The following is a 19872-nucleotide window of genomic DNA, read 5'->3' on the forward strand; positions in this document are numbered from 1 at the left end:
ATGAGGATGTCTCAGATTTGATTCCCAGGCAGGGCACATGAGAGAAGGAACCATCTGCTTCTCCACCCCTCCCCCTTTCCCTTTTCTCTCTCTTCCCCTCCTGCAGCCATGGCTCAGTTGGAGCAGGTTGTCCCTGGGCACTGAGAATGGCTCCATAGCCTCGCCTCAGGCATTAAATTAGCTCGGTTGCTGAGCAGTGGAACAATGGCCCCAGATAGGCGAGCATCAGTCACCCTGTAGGGGGCTTGCTGGGTGGATCCTGGTCGGAGTGCATGTGGGAGTCTTTCTCTCTGCCTCCCCACTTCTCACTTAAGAAAAATTTAAAAAAGAAGAGTTAAAAGAAGTTCATGCTTTTGTCTTTTTTATGCAGGAAAATCACAGGATGCTGTTATTTCTCCCTCTGTAGCTATAGCTATAAACTGAAATAGAATATTATATAGGAGGGTGCAAACACGTGGGTCAGGTGCAATCTTTGCTGAGCTCTGGTCATTGTCAGATAACCACTCATTTTCTCTCCATTTACTACAAATCCTCTCCAGCATGTGAACCGTACTCCTGCCTTCATTTTCTTCCCTTTTTTCCACTCACAACTTCATGTCATACTTAGCACTCTTAGCACTGAAACCACATTCTTAATGTATCACCAGCTTCTTTTCAGTCTTTATTTTTCTCTATTAACCTGTATGTGGCATTTGACACTTTTTTTTTTTGCATTTGACACTTTTGACTACTTCCTCCTACTTGAAACTTTCTTCACTCTTGGCCTATGTTATCTTACATTCTCTTGCTTCTCTGGCTGTACCCTATTTCCTTTACATTCTTTTTTTTTTAAGATTTTATTTATTGATTTTAAAGGGTGGGAGTTGGGGGTGTGAGAAGTATAGTTGCTTCACTTTAGTTGTTCATTGCTTGCTTGTTGCTAGTAGTATGTGCCTTGATGGAGCAAGCCCAGAGTTTCAAACTGGCGACCGCAGTGTTCCAGATTGATGCTCTGTCCACTGTGCCAGGCAAAGGTGAATATCTTTCAAAGGATATAGAAGTTATGCAAAGGTATACAAACTAAGACTTAGATGTTAAGAAACTGAAAGTAGCCTGGCCTGTGGTGGTGCAGTGGACAGAGCATCAATCTGGAACACTGAGGTCGCCAGTTCAAAACTCTGGGCTTGTCCCATCAAGGCACATACTACAAACAACAAGCAAGCAATGAAAAACTAAAGTGAAGCAACTATATACTTCTCGCACCCCCAACCCCCACGCTTTAAAATCAATAAATAAGCCCTGGCCAGTTGGCTCAGCGGTAGCGTCGGCCTGGTGTGCAGGGGACCCGGGTTCGATTCCCGGCCAGGGCACATAGGAGAAGCGCCCATTTGCTTCTCCACCCCCCCCCTCCTTCCTCTCTGTCTCTCTCTTCCCCTCCTGCAGCCAAGGTTCCATTGGAGCAAAGATGGCCCGGGCGCTGGGGATGGCTCCTTGGCCTCTGCCCCAGGCGCTAGAGTGGCTCTGGTCGCGGCAGAGTGACGCCCCGGAGGGGCAGAGCATCGCCCCCTGGTGGGCGTGCAGGGTGGATCCCGGTCGGGCACATGCGGGAGTCTGTCTGACTGTCTCTCCCCATTTCCAGCTTCAGAAAAATACAAAAAAAAAATAAATAAATAAAATAAATAAATAAAATCTTTTAAAAAATAAAATTATTTTTAAAGCTTCATCTATTACTTCCATAATACTAAGTACTAAATCCTAGATCTATCTTCTTTTTCCACCCCCAGGAATATAATTATCGGCTAGGCATTTCAACTTGGCTAGCCCCTATCAGTTAAAAGCAAACTTAACTTTTCCCCCAAACTGGCTGCTTTTTCTGATTTTCCTACCTTTATTAATTGTTTTCCAAGTAAGTTTTCCATACTCAAAGAGTTACTATTGAATATTTTCTCTGTTATCATTTATATCCACTTTGTCACTAGGGCCCACTTAAATGTTTTTGTCTCCCCATGATTACCCCATACTAGATTTTTCAACTTCAAAAACAGGGACAGTATATTATGCTGCTTTGCATTTTCTACAACACTTAACCAATAATGGATATATAATATATTGAAAGATTTTAATTTGAATGAAGTAAATGAACCAGGGTCCCTTATTTGTTTTTTTCTGAAAGGTACTGCTGAAGTCAGACAGCCCAACAGGTGACATTTTACTGGATGAAACTCTCAAACACATCAAAGTCACTGAACCCACAGAAACTGTCCAGACATGGATAGAGCTACTCACTGGTAAGACAGCTCAAAATGATTCAGAAATCCCACACTTTGTAATCTTTATCCTGCCCTTAAGCTCAAGAAAAGAAGTACAGGCCTGTTGTTTTTTGTTTTGTTTGTTTGGGGGGGGGGGGTGACAGAGTCAGACAGAGGGACAGATAGGGACAGACAGACAGAAAGGGAGAGAGATGAGAAGCATAAGTTCTTCGTTGTGGCACCTTAGTTGTTCATTGATTGTTTTTTTTCTCATATGTGCCTTGACCAGTGGGCTGCAGCAGAGTGAGTGACCCCTTGCTCCAACCAGCAACATTGGGCTCAAGCTAGTGAGCCTTGCTCAAACCAGATGAGCCTGCACTCAAGCTGGCGACCTCCAGGTCTCGAACCTGGGTCTTCTGGGTTCTAGTCCGATGCTCTATTCACTGCGCCACCACCTGGTCAGGCCAGGCCTATTGTTTTTTATAAACACAGACCAAAGAAAAAGAGACAGATGAAAGAAAGCAGAGGACTGAAACTCGTAAGGCAGAATAAGCCTTGAACATCGTTCACTCTCTGTATTTATTGGTTAACATACAATGGGAGTGCACCAGTCTAACTATATTATTTTTCTTTTCTAAATATTTACTGTAATCTTTAAATCATGCACTTCTCCATTTCTCCCGGAACACTAGGTGAAGGACAGGACAAATGCTTTAGGTAGTCCCAATCATAAATAGGAAATCTATTTAATGTGGCATGCCTCCAAGATTCCTTTGTGTCTGCGTGCAGAACAACACAGGCCAATAAATGTCTTGTTATTTTTAAGACTCCTTCAGTTTCTCACGCCCTCCAATAACTCCTGCTCCAAGTTTATATCAGTGCACAGGCCCTGGCTGGTTGGCTCAGCTGTAGAGCGTTGAAAATTCGTTTCATGGCCTGGCGTGTGGGAGTCCCGGGTTTGATTCTCGGTCAGGGCACACAGGAGAAGAGCCCATCTGCTTCTCCACCCCTCCCCCTCTCCTTCCTCTCTGTCTCTCTCTTCCCCTCCCGCAGCCAAGGCTCCATTGGAGCAAAATCAGCCTGGGTGCTGAGGACGGCTCCATGGCCTCCATCTCAGGCACTAGAACAGCTTCGGCCATAACTGAGCAACACCCCAGATGGGCAGAACATCACCCCCTGGTGGGCATTCCAGGTGGTGATGCAGGAGTCTGTCTGGTGGGCATTCCAGGTTGGGTGCATGCAGGAGTCTGTCTGACTGCCTCCCCGCTTCCGACTTTGGGAAAATACCAAAAAAAGAAAGAAAAGTAGAGAAATTCAAGGGGTTAGATAAGGTACATATGGTTCACTGTTTAATTATACAATGAGGGACAGAGAGTGCATGATTAATCAACACAGAAAGTTTTCCAAAGCTTCACCCTACCTTTTGCCACCCTCGTCCGCAAACTCTTTAACAATATTCTTCACAAGAAAATTTTAACATCTCTATTGATATATAATTCACATTCCATACAGTTGACCTATTTACAATATAAAATTAAATGGATTTTAGTATATTCACACAATTGTGAAACTATTACAATCTTAAGTTTAGTACATTTTCTTTTTTTTTTCTTTTTTTTTTTTTTTTTGTATTTTTCTGAAGCTGGAAACGGGGAGAGACAGTCAGACAGACTCCCGCATGCACCCGATCAGGATCCACCCGGCACGCCCGTGGGCGACGCTCTGCCCACCAGGGGGCGATGCTCTGCCCCTCCGGGGTGTCACTCTGCCACGACCAGAACCACTTTAGCACCTGGGGCAGAGGCCAAGGAGCCATCCCCAGCGCCCGGGCCATCTTTGCTCCAATGGAGCCTTGGCTGCGGGAGGGGAAGAGAGAGACAGAGAGGAAGGAGGGGGGGTGGAGAAGGAAATGGGCGCTTCTCCTATGTGTCCTGGCCGGGAATCGAACCCGGGTCCCCCGCACGCCAGGCTGACGCTCTACCGCTGAGCCAACTGGCCAGGGCCTTAGTACATTTTCTTGATCCCCAAAATAAACCCCATACTCATTATCAATTTTTTCCACATTTTCCCCAGTTCCCCTGCCCAACTCTAGGCATCTACTAATCTACATTTTATCTCTATAGATTTGTTTATTCCATATATTTCATATAAATGGAATCATATAACTTTAAGGGGGTTTTTTGTGACTAGCCTCTTAAGATAATGTATTCCAGGTTCATCCATGTCATGGGGCATGAAGCAATATTTCATGCCTTTTTATTTTTTAAGGGCAAGTTAAAAAACTTTAACTAGAAACCTATAGCATAAAATTTTAGGAGAATCTTCAGTAAGGCACTTTGAAATCACAAACAGTATCACTTCTGTAACATTTTTTTTTTAATTGAGAGGAGGGTAGGGAGAGATAGACTCCTACATTTACCCGACCAGGATCTGCCTGGCAAGCCCACTAGGGAGCAATGCTCTGCCCATCTTGAGCCTTCGCTCCATTGCTCAGCAACCGAGCCATTCTTTATTTAGTGTCTGAGGTGGAGGCTAAGGAGCCATCCTCAGTGCCTGAGGCCAACTCGTTCAAACCAATTGAGCTGTGTCTATAGGAAGTGAAGGGGGAAAGGGTTGAGAAGCAGATGGTTGCCTCTACTGTATATGCCCTGACCAGGAATTGAACCCAGGACATCCACACGCGGGGGCAACACTCTACCACTTAAGCCAACTGGCCAGGGCCTAATGCTGTTTGGGTTCAAGCTAGTGACCATGGGTCATGTCTATGATCTCACACTCAAGCCGCAACTCTACAGTTCAAGCTGGTGAATCGCAATCTTCCAAGATTGTTTTGGCAATTCTGGGTCCCTCACAATTTCATATGATTTTGAAGCAAAGACTTTATGTGACAAAGGCTGTTGGAATTTTAATAGGGATTGTGTTGAACCTGATGATCTCTTAGGTCAGTGGTCGGCAAACTCATTAGTCAACAGAGCCAATTATCAACAGTACAATGATTGAAATTTCTTTTTTTTTTATAAATAAATTTTTATTAATGTTAATGGGGTGACATCAATAAATCAGGGTACATATATTCAAAGATGAAATTTCTTTTGAGAGACAAATTTTTAAAACTTAAACTATATAGGGAAGTATATTCCTCATTGAGGTAGCGCCCGCATGTGGTATTTTGTGGAAGAGCCACACCCAAGGGGCCAAAGAGCCGCATGTGGGTCGCGAGCCTCAGTTTACTGACCACTGTCTTAGGTGGTATGGGCATTTTGATAGTGTTAAGTCTTCATGTCCATTAAAATGGAATGTCTATGGGGGGGGAGAAATGGGGGGGAGGGGCACAAAGTAAACTAGATAGAAGGTGACGGAGGACAATCTGACTTTAGGTGATGGGTATGCAATATAATTGAACAACAAGATAACCTGGACATGTTTTCTTTGAATATATGTAACCTGATTTATTGATGTCACCCCATTAAAATTAATAAAAATTTATTTTTTTTTAAAATGGAATGTCTAACCTAACTGGATAGTTCAGTTGGTTAGAATGTTGACCCAATATGGCAAAGTTGTAAGTTCAGTCCCCAATCATGGCACAAACAAGAATCAACCACCCTGGTCAGTTGTTTTAATGGTAGAGCGTCAGCTGGGTGTGTGTAAATCCCAGGTTCAATTCCTGGCCAGGGTACACAGGAGAAGCACCCATCTGCTTCTCCACCCTTCTCCCTCTCCTTTCTCTCTACCTCTCTCTTCCCCTCCCGCAGCCAAGGCTCCATTGGAGCAAAGTTGGCCTGGGCGCTGAGGATGGCTCCATGGCTGCCTCAGGCGCTAGAATGGCTACAGTTGCAACAGAGCAATGCCCCAGATGGGCAGAGCATCGCCCCCTAGTGGGCATGCCAGGTGGATCCTGGTCAGGCACATGTAGGAGGCTGTCTGTCTCTCTGCCTTCCCACTATTCTCTTCAGAAAAATACAAATAAAGATAAAAAATAAGAATCAACCAATGCCTGACCAGGTGGTGGCACAGTGGATAGTGTCAACCTGGGACACTGAGGACCCAGGTTCAAAACCCTGAGGTCACCAGCTAGAGCATGGTCTCATCCAGCTTGGGTGTGGGCTCACCAGCTTGAACTGTAGAGTTGTGGCTTGAGTGTGAGATCATAGACATGACCCATGGTCACTAGCTTGAACCCAAATGGCATTGGCTAGAAGCCCAAGGTCGCTGGCTTCACCAAGGGGTCACTGGCTCAGCTGGAGCACCCCGCCCCTGTCAAGTCATGTATGAGAAAGCAATCAATGAACAACTAAAGTGTACAACTACAACTTGATGCTTATCTCTCTCCCTTCCTGTCTGTCTGTCCCTGGATCGCTCTCTCTTTCTCTCTCTCTCTCACTTAAAAAAACAACAGGCTGACCAGGTTGTGGCGCAGTGGATAGAGCGTCGGACTGGGACACGGAGGACCCAGGTTCGAGACCTCGAGGTTGCCAGTTTGAACACGGGCTCAGGTTTGAGCAAGGCTAACCAGCTTAAACTCAAGGTCGCTAGCTTGAGCAAGGGATCACTCGGTCTGCTGTAGCCCCCCTTCCCCCCATCAAGGCACATATGAGAAAGCAGTCACTGAGAAACTAAGGTGCCGCAACAAAGAATTGATGTTTCTCATCTCTTTCCCTTTCAGTCTGTCTGTTCCTCTCTCTGTCTCTCTCTGTTTCTGTCACAAGAAAAAAAAAGTGAATGCATAAATTAGTGAAACAACAAATTGATGTTTGTCTTTCTCTCTAAAATCAATCAATAAATTTTTTAATGTAATGTCTTTTCATTTAGGTAGTCTTTTAATTTCTTTCAGTAATGTTTTATAAATATGATGTTAGCTATGGGTTTTTCATAAATACCCTATGTCATGTTGAGGAATTTTCTTTTTAATCCTAGTTTTCTGGGAGTTTTCATCATGAAAGCATGCTCATTTTTGTAAAATGTCTTTTCTGAGTCCAGATGCTTATATGTTTTTTTTTTCCTTTATTTTGTATTGCATTGGGTTTTTTTATTGATTGATTTTAGAAGGATAGAGGAAGGGAGAGAGAGAGAGAGAGTCATCCATTTGTTGTTCCTCTGCCTTGCACATTCATTGGTTCCTTCCTGCTTGTGCCCTGATGAGGGATTGAACCTGCAACCAATGCTCTATTCACTGTGCCACCACGGGTCCAGCCTCAATTGATTTTTATATATTAATTTTGTATCCTGTAATCTTGTTGAACTTCTGTATTAGTTGTAACAGTTTTTAAGTGTATTCTTTAGATTTTTCTATGTACAAGATCATGTCATCTAAAACTAAAAATAGTTTAACTTTTTCCTGTCTAATCTCGTTATCTTTGTAACTTATTCTTTCCTGACTGCTCTGGTTAGAGCCTCCAGAATAGTTCTGAACGGAAATGATGAGAATGGACATGCTTGTCTTGTTCCTGATCTTAGCAGAACAACATTCATTCAGTCTTTTACCATTAAGTATGAGCTGTGGGTTTTTCATAAATGCCTTCTATCAGGCTGAGGAAGTTCCCACCTATTCATAGTTTATTGAGTGTTATTATCACTTAAGAATATTGGATTTCGTCAAATGTTTTTCTGTATATATTGAGTTGATCATTTGTTTTTTACTTTTTATGCTATTGATTTTACATAATTGGATTTTTAGATGTTAAACAACCTTGCATTTCTGGTATAAGTCTTAACTGGTCATATTATATAGTCTTTATTATATGTTGCTGGATTTGCTTTGCTAGTATTTTGTTGAGTATTTTAAACCTATATTCATAAGTGATATTGGTATATAGCCTTCTACTGATGTCTTTGTCTGGTTTTGGTATCAGAATATATAGATTAAGGAAGTGTCCCAGCCTCTTCTGTTTCTTTGAAAGGGTTTGTGAAGGATTGGTACTAATTCTTCTTTAAATGTTTAATAGAATTACCAGTAAAGCCACCTTGACCACACTTTTCTCTATGGGAAGTTTTTGTTTTCTTAAAAAGTAACAGAGAGGCCCTGGCCGGTTGGCTCAGTGGTAGAGCGTCGGCCGGGCGTGCAGAGGTCCCGGGTTCGATTCCCGGCCAGGGCACACAGGAGAAGCGCCCATCTGCTTCTCCACCCCTCCCCCTCTCCTTCCTCTCTGTCTCTCTCTTCCCCTCCCGCAGCCGAGGCTCCACTGGAGCAAAGATGGCCCGGGCGCTGGGGATGGAAGTAACAGAGGCCTGACCTGTGGTGGTGCAGTGCATAAAGCATCGACCTGGAATGCTGACATCTCCGGTTCGAAACCTTGGGCTTGCCTGGTCAAGGCAAATATGGGAGTTGATGCTTCCTGCTCCTACCCCCTTCTCTCACTCCTCTCTAAAATGAATAAAATAAAATCTTTTAGAAAAAGTAACAGAGGTGGGGAGGCAGAGACAGACTCCTGCATACGCCCCAACCAAGATCTGCCTGGCAAGCTCCCACCAGGTGATGTTCTTCCCAGCTGGGCTATAGCTGCGTTGCTTGGCAGCTGAGCTATTTCAGTGCCTGAGGCCAAGGCCATGGAACCATCCTCAGCCAACTTTGCTTGAATCATTCTCCATGGCGGCAGTAGGGAGGGAGGGAGGGAGAGAGAGAGAGAGAGAGAGAGAGAGAGAGATGAGGGGATAGAGAAGCAGATGGTCACTTCTCCTGTGTGCCCTGACCAGGGATCAAATTCAGTACTTCCATATGCCAGGCTGACACTCTACCTCTGAGCCAACTGGCCAGGGCCTGTGGGAAGTTTTAAAATTACTTATTTAATCTATTTACTTGTAGATCTATTCAGATTTTCTCTTTCTTCTTGAGTCAGTTTAGGTAATTTGTGTGTTTTAAGGAATTTCTCCATTTTCTTTAGTCTAATTTGTTGGTGTACTGTTCTCTATAGTATCCCCTTATTACCCCTTTTACTTTCTAAATGTCAGTAGTGATAACTCTTCTTTTCATTCCTAATTTTAGTAATTTGAGTCTTCTCTCTTTTTTCCTGGGTCAGTCTAGACTTGTCAGTTTTATTTATCCTTTCAATGAACCAACCTTTTTTTTTTTTTAGAGAGAGAGAAGGGGGGAGGGAAAGAGAGAGAGTGAGAGAGACAGGAAGGGAGAGAGATGAGAAACATCAACTCATAGTTATGACACCTTAGCTGTTCATTGATTGTGTTCTCATATGTGACTTGACCAGGAGGCTCCAGCTGAGCCAATGACCCCTTGCTCAAGCCAGCAACCTTTGGGACATGTCTATAATCCCACACTCGAGCTGGTGAGCCCATGCTCAAACTGGATGAGCCTTTGCTCAAGCCAGCAACCTCAGGGTTTTGAACCTCAGTCCTCTATGTTCCAGGCCAGTGTTCTATCCACTGCACCACCACCTACTGAGGTCCAACTTTTGATATATTGATTTTCCCTATTTATTTCCACTCTAATCTTTATTATTTTATTTCTTCTGCTTGCTTTGGGTTTGGTGTGCTGTTTTTTTTTTTTTTTTCTAGTTTTTAAAAGTAGATTAGTTTTTTGATTGGACATCTTTTCTAGACTAGCACTTAGAGTTGTAAATCTCCTCTGGACACTACTTTAAACTGCATTCCATGTTTTGATATGTTGTGTTTTCGTTTTCATTTAACTCAAAGTATTTTCTGAATTCCCCTTGTGATTTCTTCTTTGACCCATTGAGTATGTTGTTTAATTTCCATATATTTTTGAATTTTCCAAATTTCCTTCTGTTAATAATATTATTTTTTTATTTGAGAGAGAGAGATCGATTTGTTGTTCCACTTACTTACTAATGCATCATTGGTTGATTCTTTTATGTGCTTTGACTGGGGATTGAACCCACAACCTTGGCATGTGGGGATGGTGCTCAAACTAACTGAGCTACCCAGCCAGGGCCACTAATTTTTATTTAATTCCATTGTGATTAGATAGCATAGTATATATGTTTCTGATCCTTTTTAATTTCTTAAGGTTTTTAAAATTTTTATTAAGGCCTAGCATATGGTTTCTCCTGGAGAATGTTCCATGTGCACTTGAGAAGCTATTATAGGGTGGTGGAATGTTCTTTAAGTTGTCTTGTTGGGTGTGGTGAGTTTATGGTGTTGGTCCAAGTTTTCTGTTTCTTTTCCCCATAGGTGAAACCTGGAACCCCTTCAAATTACAGTACCAGCTGAGAAATGTAAGAGAGCGAATTGCAAAGAACCTAGTAGAGAAGGGCATTCTAACAACTGAGAAACAGAATTTCCTTCTATTTGACATGACTACTCATCCGGTGACCAATACAACAGAGAAACAGCGACTAGTGAAAAAACTTCAAGATAGTGTCCTAGAGCGGTGGGTAAATGATCCTCAACGCATGGACAAGCGAACATTAGCACTCCTGGTGCTAGCGCACTCCTCCGATGTGCTAGAGAATGTTTTCTCCTCTCTGACAGATGACAAGTACGATGTGGCAATGAATCGAGCCAAGGACCTACTAGAACTTGACCCTGAAGTGGAAGGGACGAAGCACAGTGCCACAGAGATGATTTGGGCTGTGTTGGCAGCCTTCAATAAATCCTAAAGCCAGCAGGTGGATTTCTCCTTTCCTCCTGCTGGCCTGGTGACCTTCAGAGACACTATCACTGAGTTTTGTGTGATGAAATATTTTTCATCATTTTCTTTTCCTTCTCTTGAATCAGACTTGCGATTTGGGGAAAGCAACTTCAGGGCTTCTCCAGAAACGTTGACCTTTATAAGCAGACTTTATTTCTCTCTCTACTTCCCTTCCAGAGGGAATAAACTGAGTGAGCCCACACACACCCAAAAAACATTTCTCTTGTCTCTTAGTTTACTTCTGTGTAGTATGCTTTTGGATAAGTAGGATTATCTAAGTGAGATTTGCTGTTTCAGCCACAGAATGTGAATGAAACGTAGAGCAAACCATTTAATTACATTTTTTAAAGTCTATTTTTTTCTATCTTAAATACACATTTTCAGTCTTTCTCAGACTCTCCTAGGTGATGTAGCTTACTGAAATAACTGCCTCTTTGAAAAAGGGTCAATGGAAACTAATTTTTGGATCAGGTAGTCTCTGGGGATGTATGTCCCACTAATGATTTTCTCACTTTCCTGTCTGTTCTAACCTAATGAAAATATTCCAAATTTGATTACCCTGGAACCAGAAATACATTTTATCCTCTTTCTTTTTTTTTTTTTTTTTTTTTTTTTAATGTTGTTGTTGTGGCAGAGACAGAGAGAGTCAGAGAGAGGGACAGTTAGAAACAGACAGACAGGAAAGGAGAGAGATGAGAAACATCAATTCTTTGTTGCGGTTCCTTAGTTCATTGATTGCTTTCTCATATGTGCCTTGTCGGGGGGGGGAGGGTACAGCAGACCGAGTGACCTCTTGCGCGAGCCAGCAACCTTGGGTCCAAGTTGGTGAGCTTTGCTCAAACTCGATAAGCCCGTGCTCAAGCTGGCGACCTCGGGGTCTCGAACATGGGTCCTCCGCGTCCCAGTCCGACGCTCTATCCACTGCGCCACCGCCTAGTCATGCTCATCCTCTTTCTTAGCATTATCCTACTCCATCATTAGGACAGAAGTCTAAATGAAAAAGATATATATCTCCCAACCACCTCCTTTATACAGTCAGCGTTAGTTTGTAAGAGAACGAGGTGGTACCAGAATGTCCACCCTTTAGCACGTGACTATCCTGATTCCTCCAGACAACTTTAAACCTTTCTACTCTGATTGCATTGAATGTTATAAATTTCAGTTGCTGAATAACAGCTTCCTGAATCAGATAATATATCTAAACTCCAGGTCTTGTTCCCTATTTTTGGCTTCCTACATAAATGTAATAGATTCTATCTATAGTTAAGTGTTCTGGAAGTAATTTTGTCTATATTTAACCCACAGATACTGTCCTAGTCGTTAGTCTTGTCTCGATACAACCATATTTGTAGCCAAGTCTCTAAAATGTTGTTCAGTTTAGTAGTGAGTGCAAAGAGAAGCTTATTAAGAAAAATTCTAGCCCTGGCCGGTTGGCTCAGCAGTAGAGCGTCGGCCTGGCGTGCAGGGGACCCAGGTTCGATTCCCGGCCAGGGCACATAGGAGAAGCGCCCATTTGCTTCTCCATCCCCCCCCCTCCTTCCTCTCTGTCTCTCTCTTCCCCTCCCGCAGCCAAGGCTCCATTGGAGCAAAGATGGCCCGGGCGCTGGGGACAGCTCCTTGGCCTCTGCCCCAGGCGCTAGAGTGGCTCTGGTCGCGGCAGAGCGATGCCCCAGAGGGGCAGAGCATCGCCCCCTGGTGGGCAGAGTGTTGCCCCTGGTGGGTGTGCTGGGTGGATCCTGGTCAGGCACATGCGGGAGTCTGTCTGACTGTCTCTCCCCGTTTCCGGCTTCAGAAAAATACAAAAAAAAAAAAATCAAAAATCAGTCCATGTGTTTGTCTCTACCTGACTTAGTTTTTCTTTGCATTTGAACAATTCGGCATGAATTGAAACCAGGTTTTCCAGTGGAAAGTTTCAGCTTGATTGGGGGATGTGGAAGTTGAGTTCTTTCTTGCAACTCTTGGTCATGTTTATTTTTATATTGTATCTCAATAACATGAGGATGTCTTCATTTTGAAGCTGCAGAATGTTCACTGCAAAACACCTTATTTAAAACATATAGTTTCATATAAAGATAAGTATAGGCTCTCTGGTCTCTCTGTGCAGTTTTACAACTTCAGTTATCTACTTATTTTTTTAAGTGAGAGGAGGGGTGACAGACAGACATGGGCCTCAACCAGGATCCACTCAGCAATCCCCATCTGGGTTGATGCTCCAATCAACCAAGCTATCCTCAGCACCCGGGGCGACCCTCAAATCAATGGAGCCAGTGGCTATGGGAGGGGAAGAGAAGGAGGAGGGGGAGAGGGACAGGAAGATAAGCAGATGGTCACTTCTCATGTTTGCCCTTACTGGGGATTGAACCTGGGACTTCCACACACCAGGCCAATACTCTGTCCACTGAGCCAACCAGCCAGGGCCACAAGTTCAGTTATTTTAACTGGAAATAAGAACTTTGCACACAAGGCCTTTACACTATTTTACTCTGTGTAAAAAATTGGAATACACAAATATTATAATTGTAACATAGACTGGGGGTCAGGGCATATCAAGGCTAACCTGAATACTGACCAATGTTATAAAATCCATATAATGTCTCCATCCTAATCAAAATAAGTTACCAAAATAAGTTACCCCATTATATACCATTATTACTATGAAGAAAATGTGTATGTTCTCCTATTAATATCTACTTGTAAATGACACCTGAATTTATCTTAAGAGCTGGAAGTCTTAAGTTCCAAATGTAGATAACATATATAAGTATGATAGAATTAACGTGCTTCTAATTAGGTTATTCTTTCCTTTATAAGTCTGCAGGATCAGGGACAATAAGAAATGTATTTCCTAGGATTGTTTATACTTCCTTGTTATTTTTACTTCAGATAGAACATTATTCCCATAGTTCATACCTTTTTCCCTTTTTTAGTGAGAGAAGGAAAGAGACAGACAGGAAGGGAGAGAGATGAGAAGCATCAACTCATTTGCAGCACTTTAGTTATTCATTGGTTGCTTCTCATACATGCCTTGACCAGGGGACTCCAATTGAGCTAGTGACCCTTTGCTCAAGCCAGTGATTTTGGGCTCAAGCCAAGTGACCTTAGACTTCAAGCCAGTAACCTTTGGGTTCAAGCCAGCAACCATGGGGTCATGTCTATGATCCCACGCTCAAGCCAATAACCCAGTGCTCAAGCTGGTGAGCCTGCACTCAAGCTGGCAACCTCCGGGTTTTGAACCTGGGTCCTCAGCATCCCAGGTCCACGCTCTACCCACTATGCCATCACCTAGTCAGGCCCATAATTCTTTATAAAATGTTTCTTTAAAAAGTGCAAGGATCAGGCTCTGGCCGGTTGGCTCAGTGGTAAAGCGTCGGCCTGGCGTGCAGAAGTCCCGGGTTCGATTTCTGGCCAGGGCACACAGGAGAAGCGCCCAGCTGCTTCTCCACTCCTCCCCCTCTCCTTCCTCTCTGTCTCTCTCTTCCCCTCCCGCAGCGAGGCTTCATTGGAGCAAAGATGGCCCGGGCGCTGGGGATGGCTCCTTGGCCTCTGCCCCAGGTGCAAGAGTGGCTCTGGTCGCAACAGAGTGATGCCCCGGAGGGGCAGAGCATCGCCCCCTGGTGGGCGTGCCGGGAGGATCCCGGTCGGGCGCATGTGGGAATCTGTCTGACTGTCTCTCCCCGTTTCCGGCTTCAGAAAAATACAGGGGAAAAAAAAAGTGCAAGGATCATTGCATCAAAATAACCTTGAGGGTGGTGGGAAAAGAATGGGTACCTTGATAAAATGCCGCTAAACATTTTATTGCCTATAATTCATCAAAAAAATATTAAGGGGCCCTGGCCGGTTGGCTCAGTGGTAGAGCATCGGCCTGGTGTGCGGAAGTCCCGGGTTCGATTCCCAGCCAGGGCACACAGGAGAGGCACCCATCTGCTTCTCCACCCTTCCCCTTCTTCCTCTCTGTCTCTCTCTTCCCCTCCCACAGTGGAGGCTCCATTGGAGCAAAAGATGGCCCGGGCGCTGGGGATGGCTCCTTGGCCTCTGCCCCAGGCGCTAGAGTGGCTCTGGTCGTGACAGAGCAACGCCCCGGATGGGCAGAGCATCACGCCCTGCTGGGCGTGCCGGGTGGATCCCGGTCGGGCACATGTGGGAGTCTGACTGCCTCCCCGTTTCCAGCTTCAGAAAAATACAAAAAAAAAAAATATTAAGGCCTTGGCCAATGGCTCATTGGATAGAGTGTCAGCCTGGCGTATGGATGTCCCGGGTTCAATTCCCGGTCAGGGCACACGGAAGAAGCGACTATCTGCTGCTTCTCACCCCCACCCCCCTTCTCTCCCTCTTCCCCTTCTGCAGCCAGCTCAGTTGGTTCGAGTGTGGCTCTGAGTGCTAAGGATGGCTTAGTTGGTCTGAGCAGTTCAGCCTCAGGTGCTAAATATAGCTTGGTACTTGAGCATCAGCCCCAGACAGGGTTGACGAGTGGATCCTAGTCAGGGCGCATGCAGGAGTCTGCCTCACTACCTGTCCCCCTCTCACCTAAAAAAAGAAATGGATAGAGAGTTGGCCTGGAACACTGAGGACCCAGGGTTGAAACCCCCAGCTCACCTGAGAATGAGTTCACCAGCTTAAGCGCAGGGTCACCGGCTTGAGCATAGGATCATAGACATAGCCTCATGGTCTTTGGCTTGAAGCCCAAGATCGCTGGCTTGAAGCCCAAGATCGCTGGCTTGAGCAAGGGTTCATTGGCTCAGCTGGAGCCCCTCATCAAGGCACATATGAGAAAGCAATAAATGGACAACTAAAGTGCCACAACTACAAGTTGATGCTTATCTCCCATCCTGTCTGTCCCTGTCTATCCCTCCCTCCCTCTCTTTCTCCTCACTCTAACTAAGATCAATAAATAAAATCTTTTTTGACAAAAAGATAATCGATTTTACAGAGAGGAAAGGGGCAGGGCTGAGGGAGAAGTATCAACTGGTAGTTGCGACAATTTCGTTGTTCATTGATTGTTTCTTGTATGTGCTTTGACCAGGCAAGCCCAGGGTTTTGAACCAGCGACCTCAGCATTCTGGGTTTGACATTCTATCAACATTGTCACCACAGGCCAGGCAAATTCTCTTTTTTTTTAACCTTTTGATTTATTCCTTCTGATGATTGTCTTTATATAAAACCAAGTTTCTGGCCTGACCTGTGGTGGCACAGTGAATAAAGCGTCGACCTGGAATGCTGAGGTTGCTGGTTCAAAACTCTGGGCTTGCCCGGGCAAGGCACTTATAGGAGTTGAAGCTTCCTGCCCCTCCCCCCTTCTCTCTCTCTCTCTCTCTCCCCCCCCTCTCTCCCCCCTCTAAAATGATTAAAAATAAATAAAATAAAAAATAAAACCAAGTTTCTAGCATCATTTTCCTTCTTCCTTAATAAGTTCTTTAAAGATTTCTTGGGGTTGGGAGGCTGACCAGGTGGTGGTGCAGTGGATAGAGCTGAGGACCCAGGTTCTAAACTCCAAGGTCAACAGCTTGAGCGCGGCATCACCAGCTTGGGCGCAGGGTCGCCAGCTTGAGTGTGGGGTCATAGATATGACCCATGGTCTCTGGCTTGTGCCCAAGGTCACTGGCTTGAGCAAGGGGTCACTGGCTCAGCTGGAACCTCTTGGTCAAGGCATGTATGAGAAGGCAATCAATGAACAACTAACGGCCACAGCTGAAGGGAAAGACCCTGCACAAATATAAACGGCAGTTAACTGCAGAGCAGGGGTTACTTGGAGACAAGAGATCTTGGAGTGTATTAGCCATACCAGGAGACTGGCCTGGGTTACTTGAATGCAAGTACACAGGATTCTTGAAGGAATGCCTCCAAGAATCAGATGTCCTTTATGATGGATAAACTGAGACTATGACTCTTCTTGAGTCCTTGATCACAAAGGAAACAGTAGACGTGCAGGATTGGGGATGGGATGGTCGGGAATAAAGGCTTTTATAGCTTTCTAGTTTTATCTCCTGAGCTGTGGCTTTTGGAACTCAATAAATAAGCAGTGGCACAGTTTCTCTGGGCTGATTCTGCTTCTGAGTTTCAGTCTCTGCTTATACTACTTTCATCTGATGTGTCTTATTCCTTGCAAGTCCAAACTGTAAAAGAAATCATAACACACAGCTATAAGTTAATAAGTTGATGCTTCTCTCTCCCTTCCTGTCTTTTTTTGTTGTTGTTGTTGTTATTTTTCTGAAGTGAGAAGCAGGGAGGCAGAGAGACAGACTCCCACGTGTGCCCGACTGGGATTCACCCAGCATGCCCACCGGGGGCAATGCTCTGCCCATCTGGGGTGTCGCTCTGTTGCAACCAGAGCCATTCTAGTGCCTGAGGTGGAGGCCATGGAGCCGTCCTCAGCGCCTGGGCCGACTTTGCTCCAGTGGTGCCTTGGCTGCAGGAGAGGAAGAGAGAGATAGAGAGAAAGGAGAGGGGGAAGGGTGGAGAAGCAGATGGGTGCTTCTCCTGTGTGCCCTGGCCAAGAACTGAACCCGGGACTTCCACACCCCGGGCCAACGCTCTACCACTGAGCCAGCCAGCCAGGGCCTTCTCCCTTCCTGTCTTGTCCCTCCCTCCCCACCCCTTTCTCTAGCTAAAAAATAATAATAATTAGATGATTCCTTGATTCCTTTTCATTCAATCTTTTACTTCTCTGCTTCATCTTATTCTTCAAATTAGATTCCTTTTAAAGTTTTTATGGAACCATACCATAACTAGAGAAAGTACATGAATCAAAAATGAATTAAAATGTACAACTCAATAATGAATACTGGGCCTTCCCAGGTAACCAGCATCCAGGTCAAGAAACAGAACATTACCAGCTCCCCAAAGCTCTCTTTATACTCTCTCCCAGTCACTATCTTCCTCATTTCAGTCTCTATAGCTTTTCCTATTCTGGACATTTCATATAAATGGAATCAAACAATACATGTCTTTTGTGGCTCCTTCTTACACTTAGCATGATGTTTTCAAGGTTCATCATGTTGTATGTATCAGTGCTTCGTTTATTTTTAGTGCCAAAGAATGATTCCACTGAATGGATTTACCACATTTTCTTATCCACCGGTCGATGGACTTGGTAACTATTTTAAATGATATCTACATAGAATATAATGTGTCCAAAACAAAATCTATACTGCCTTCCCTGCTCAACATGATCTAATGATCTAATGCCCATCACACACACCAAAAAAAATCTGAAGTGTTATTTTTGTTTTTTAGTGAGAGAAAGAGGGGAGAGACAGACAGGAAGGGAAAGAAATGGGAAGCATTAACTCATAGCTGCAGCACAAGCCAGCGACCTCAGGGTTTCAAAAGTGGATCCTCAGAGTCCCAGATTGATGCTCCTTCCACTGTACTACCACGTGGTCTGGCAAAATCCAAAGTCTATTTACTATGGTCTTAAAAGCCAATGGCAATCTGATCTCTTTGACTCTAGCTACACTGACTTCTTGCTGTTTCTCAAATACACTAAAAACACGTTTCTGCTTTGGCAGTTTTGCACGTGTTCCTCCCTCGGCCTGTGTCAGTTTTCCTCCAGACATCTGCTTGGCTCACTTCCCACCTCCTTCAGCTCTCTGCTCACATGTCTCAGGTCCTTCCCAGACACTCAATCTAAAGTATCATCTCCCCCCACTCAGTCACAAGTAGAATAACTACTGAGCACATCCTAGACCCCAGACATTGTGCTAGTTTTAGTGAAATTCCACTTTTTTATTTGGTTTTATTTTTGTGGGTTTTGTTTTTGGTTGTTTTTTTTTTGCTTTACTTTCATTCCTGCTGCTCAACAATTTAGCATGTCAAGGATGAAAGTGTAAATTAAATCATTCCCTTAGCAATTATCATTTTTATACATTACTCTTAAGCAGAGTTTAGGCTTAGAACAATCTTAGCTTGTATCAGAAAGTGTTTACCAAAAGAATTTCTTTTTCTTTTTCTTTTTTTTTTTTTTACAGAGAGAGTCAGAGAGAGGGATAGACAGGGATAGACAGGAACGGAGAGATGAGAGCATCAATCATTAGTTTTTCGTTGCACATTGCAACATCTTAATTGTTCATTGATGGCTTTCTCAAACATGCCTTGACCGCGGGCCTTCAGCAGACCGAGTAACCCCTTGCTGGAGCCAGTGAGCTTAAGCTCAAGCTGGTGAGCTTTTTGCTCAAACCAGATGAGCCCTCGCTCAAGCTGGCAAACTTGGAGCCTCGAACCTGGGTTTTCCGCATCCCAGTCTGATGCTCTGTCCACTGCACCACCACCCGGTCAGGCCCAAAAGAATTTCTTAATGTTTTAGATATTTAATCTCCTAAACACATTCATAATATATTGCTACCATAATTGCTCAAACCTGATTTGACTAATAGTTTCCATTTTGTTTCCCCACATAATCTGGTTTAAACTTAGCCTACCTTCTTTTATTCCTTTCCTCTATTCAATTGAGCCATACATTCAACTGATTACTAAGTTTTGTCAAAGTTTTTTTTTTTTTTGGGGGGGGTGTTTTTTTGTATTTTTCTGAAGTTGGAAACGGGGAGGCAGTCAGACAGACTCCCTCATGCCCCCAACCGGGATCCACCCAGCATGCCCGCCAGGGGGTGATGCTCTGCCCATCCGGGGTGTTGCTCTGTTGCGACCAGGGCCATTCTAGCACCTGAGGCAGAGGCCATGGAGCCATCCTCAGTGCCTGGGCCAACTTTGCTCCAGTGGAGCCTTGGCTGCGGAAGGGGAAGAGAGAGACAGAGAGGAAGGAGAGGGGGAGGGGTGGAGAAGCAGATGGTTGCTTCTCCTGTGTGCCCTGGCCGGGAATTGAACCCGGGACTCCTGCATGCCAGGCCAACGCTCTACCACTGAGCCAACCGGCCAGGGTTGTCAGTCTAAGTTTTTAATGTTTCATTCTTCTGTATCCTTCCATTCCTATTGCCCTTTGTCAGTCAACCCAAACTGGAGTCATGAGACATTGGAAAATTAGCAGTGATCCATGATTCTGGGCAAAAATACGAAGACCACTTTCTACACTCCTTTATGCCCCCTTTT

The 19872-nt window shown here is 44.4% G+C and overlaps 1 protein-coding gene across 1 annotated transcript in view; it reads left to right on the top strand.

Annotated features, from left to right (window-relative positions):
- GOLPH3L (golgi phosphoprotein 3 like) overlaps window positions 1–17228 on the top strand; it is a 54525-nt gene extending 37297 nt beyond the window's left edge. The window contains exons 4-5 of the mRNA XM_066268029.1: window positions 2153–2267; window positions 10374–17228. Of these exons, the coding sequence (XP_066124126.1) occupies window positions 2153–2267; window positions 10374–10801 (543 nt within the window). The 3' untranslated portion in view covers window positions 10802–17228. The remainder of the gene's footprint in view (window positions 1–2152; window positions 2268–10373) is intronic.
- Window positions 17229–19872: the final 2644 nt, after the last annotated feature.

The sequence above is a fragment of the Saccopteryx bilineata genome, chromosome 3 (assembly GCF_036850765.1).
Source record: "Saccopteryx bilineata isolate mSacBil1 chromosome 3, mSacBil1_pri_phased_curated, whole genome shotgun sequence".
In the NCBI taxonomy this organism is placed as follows: domain Eukaryota; kingdom Metazoa; phylum Chordata; class Mammalia; order Chiroptera; family Emballonuridae; genus Saccopteryx; species Saccopteryx bilineata.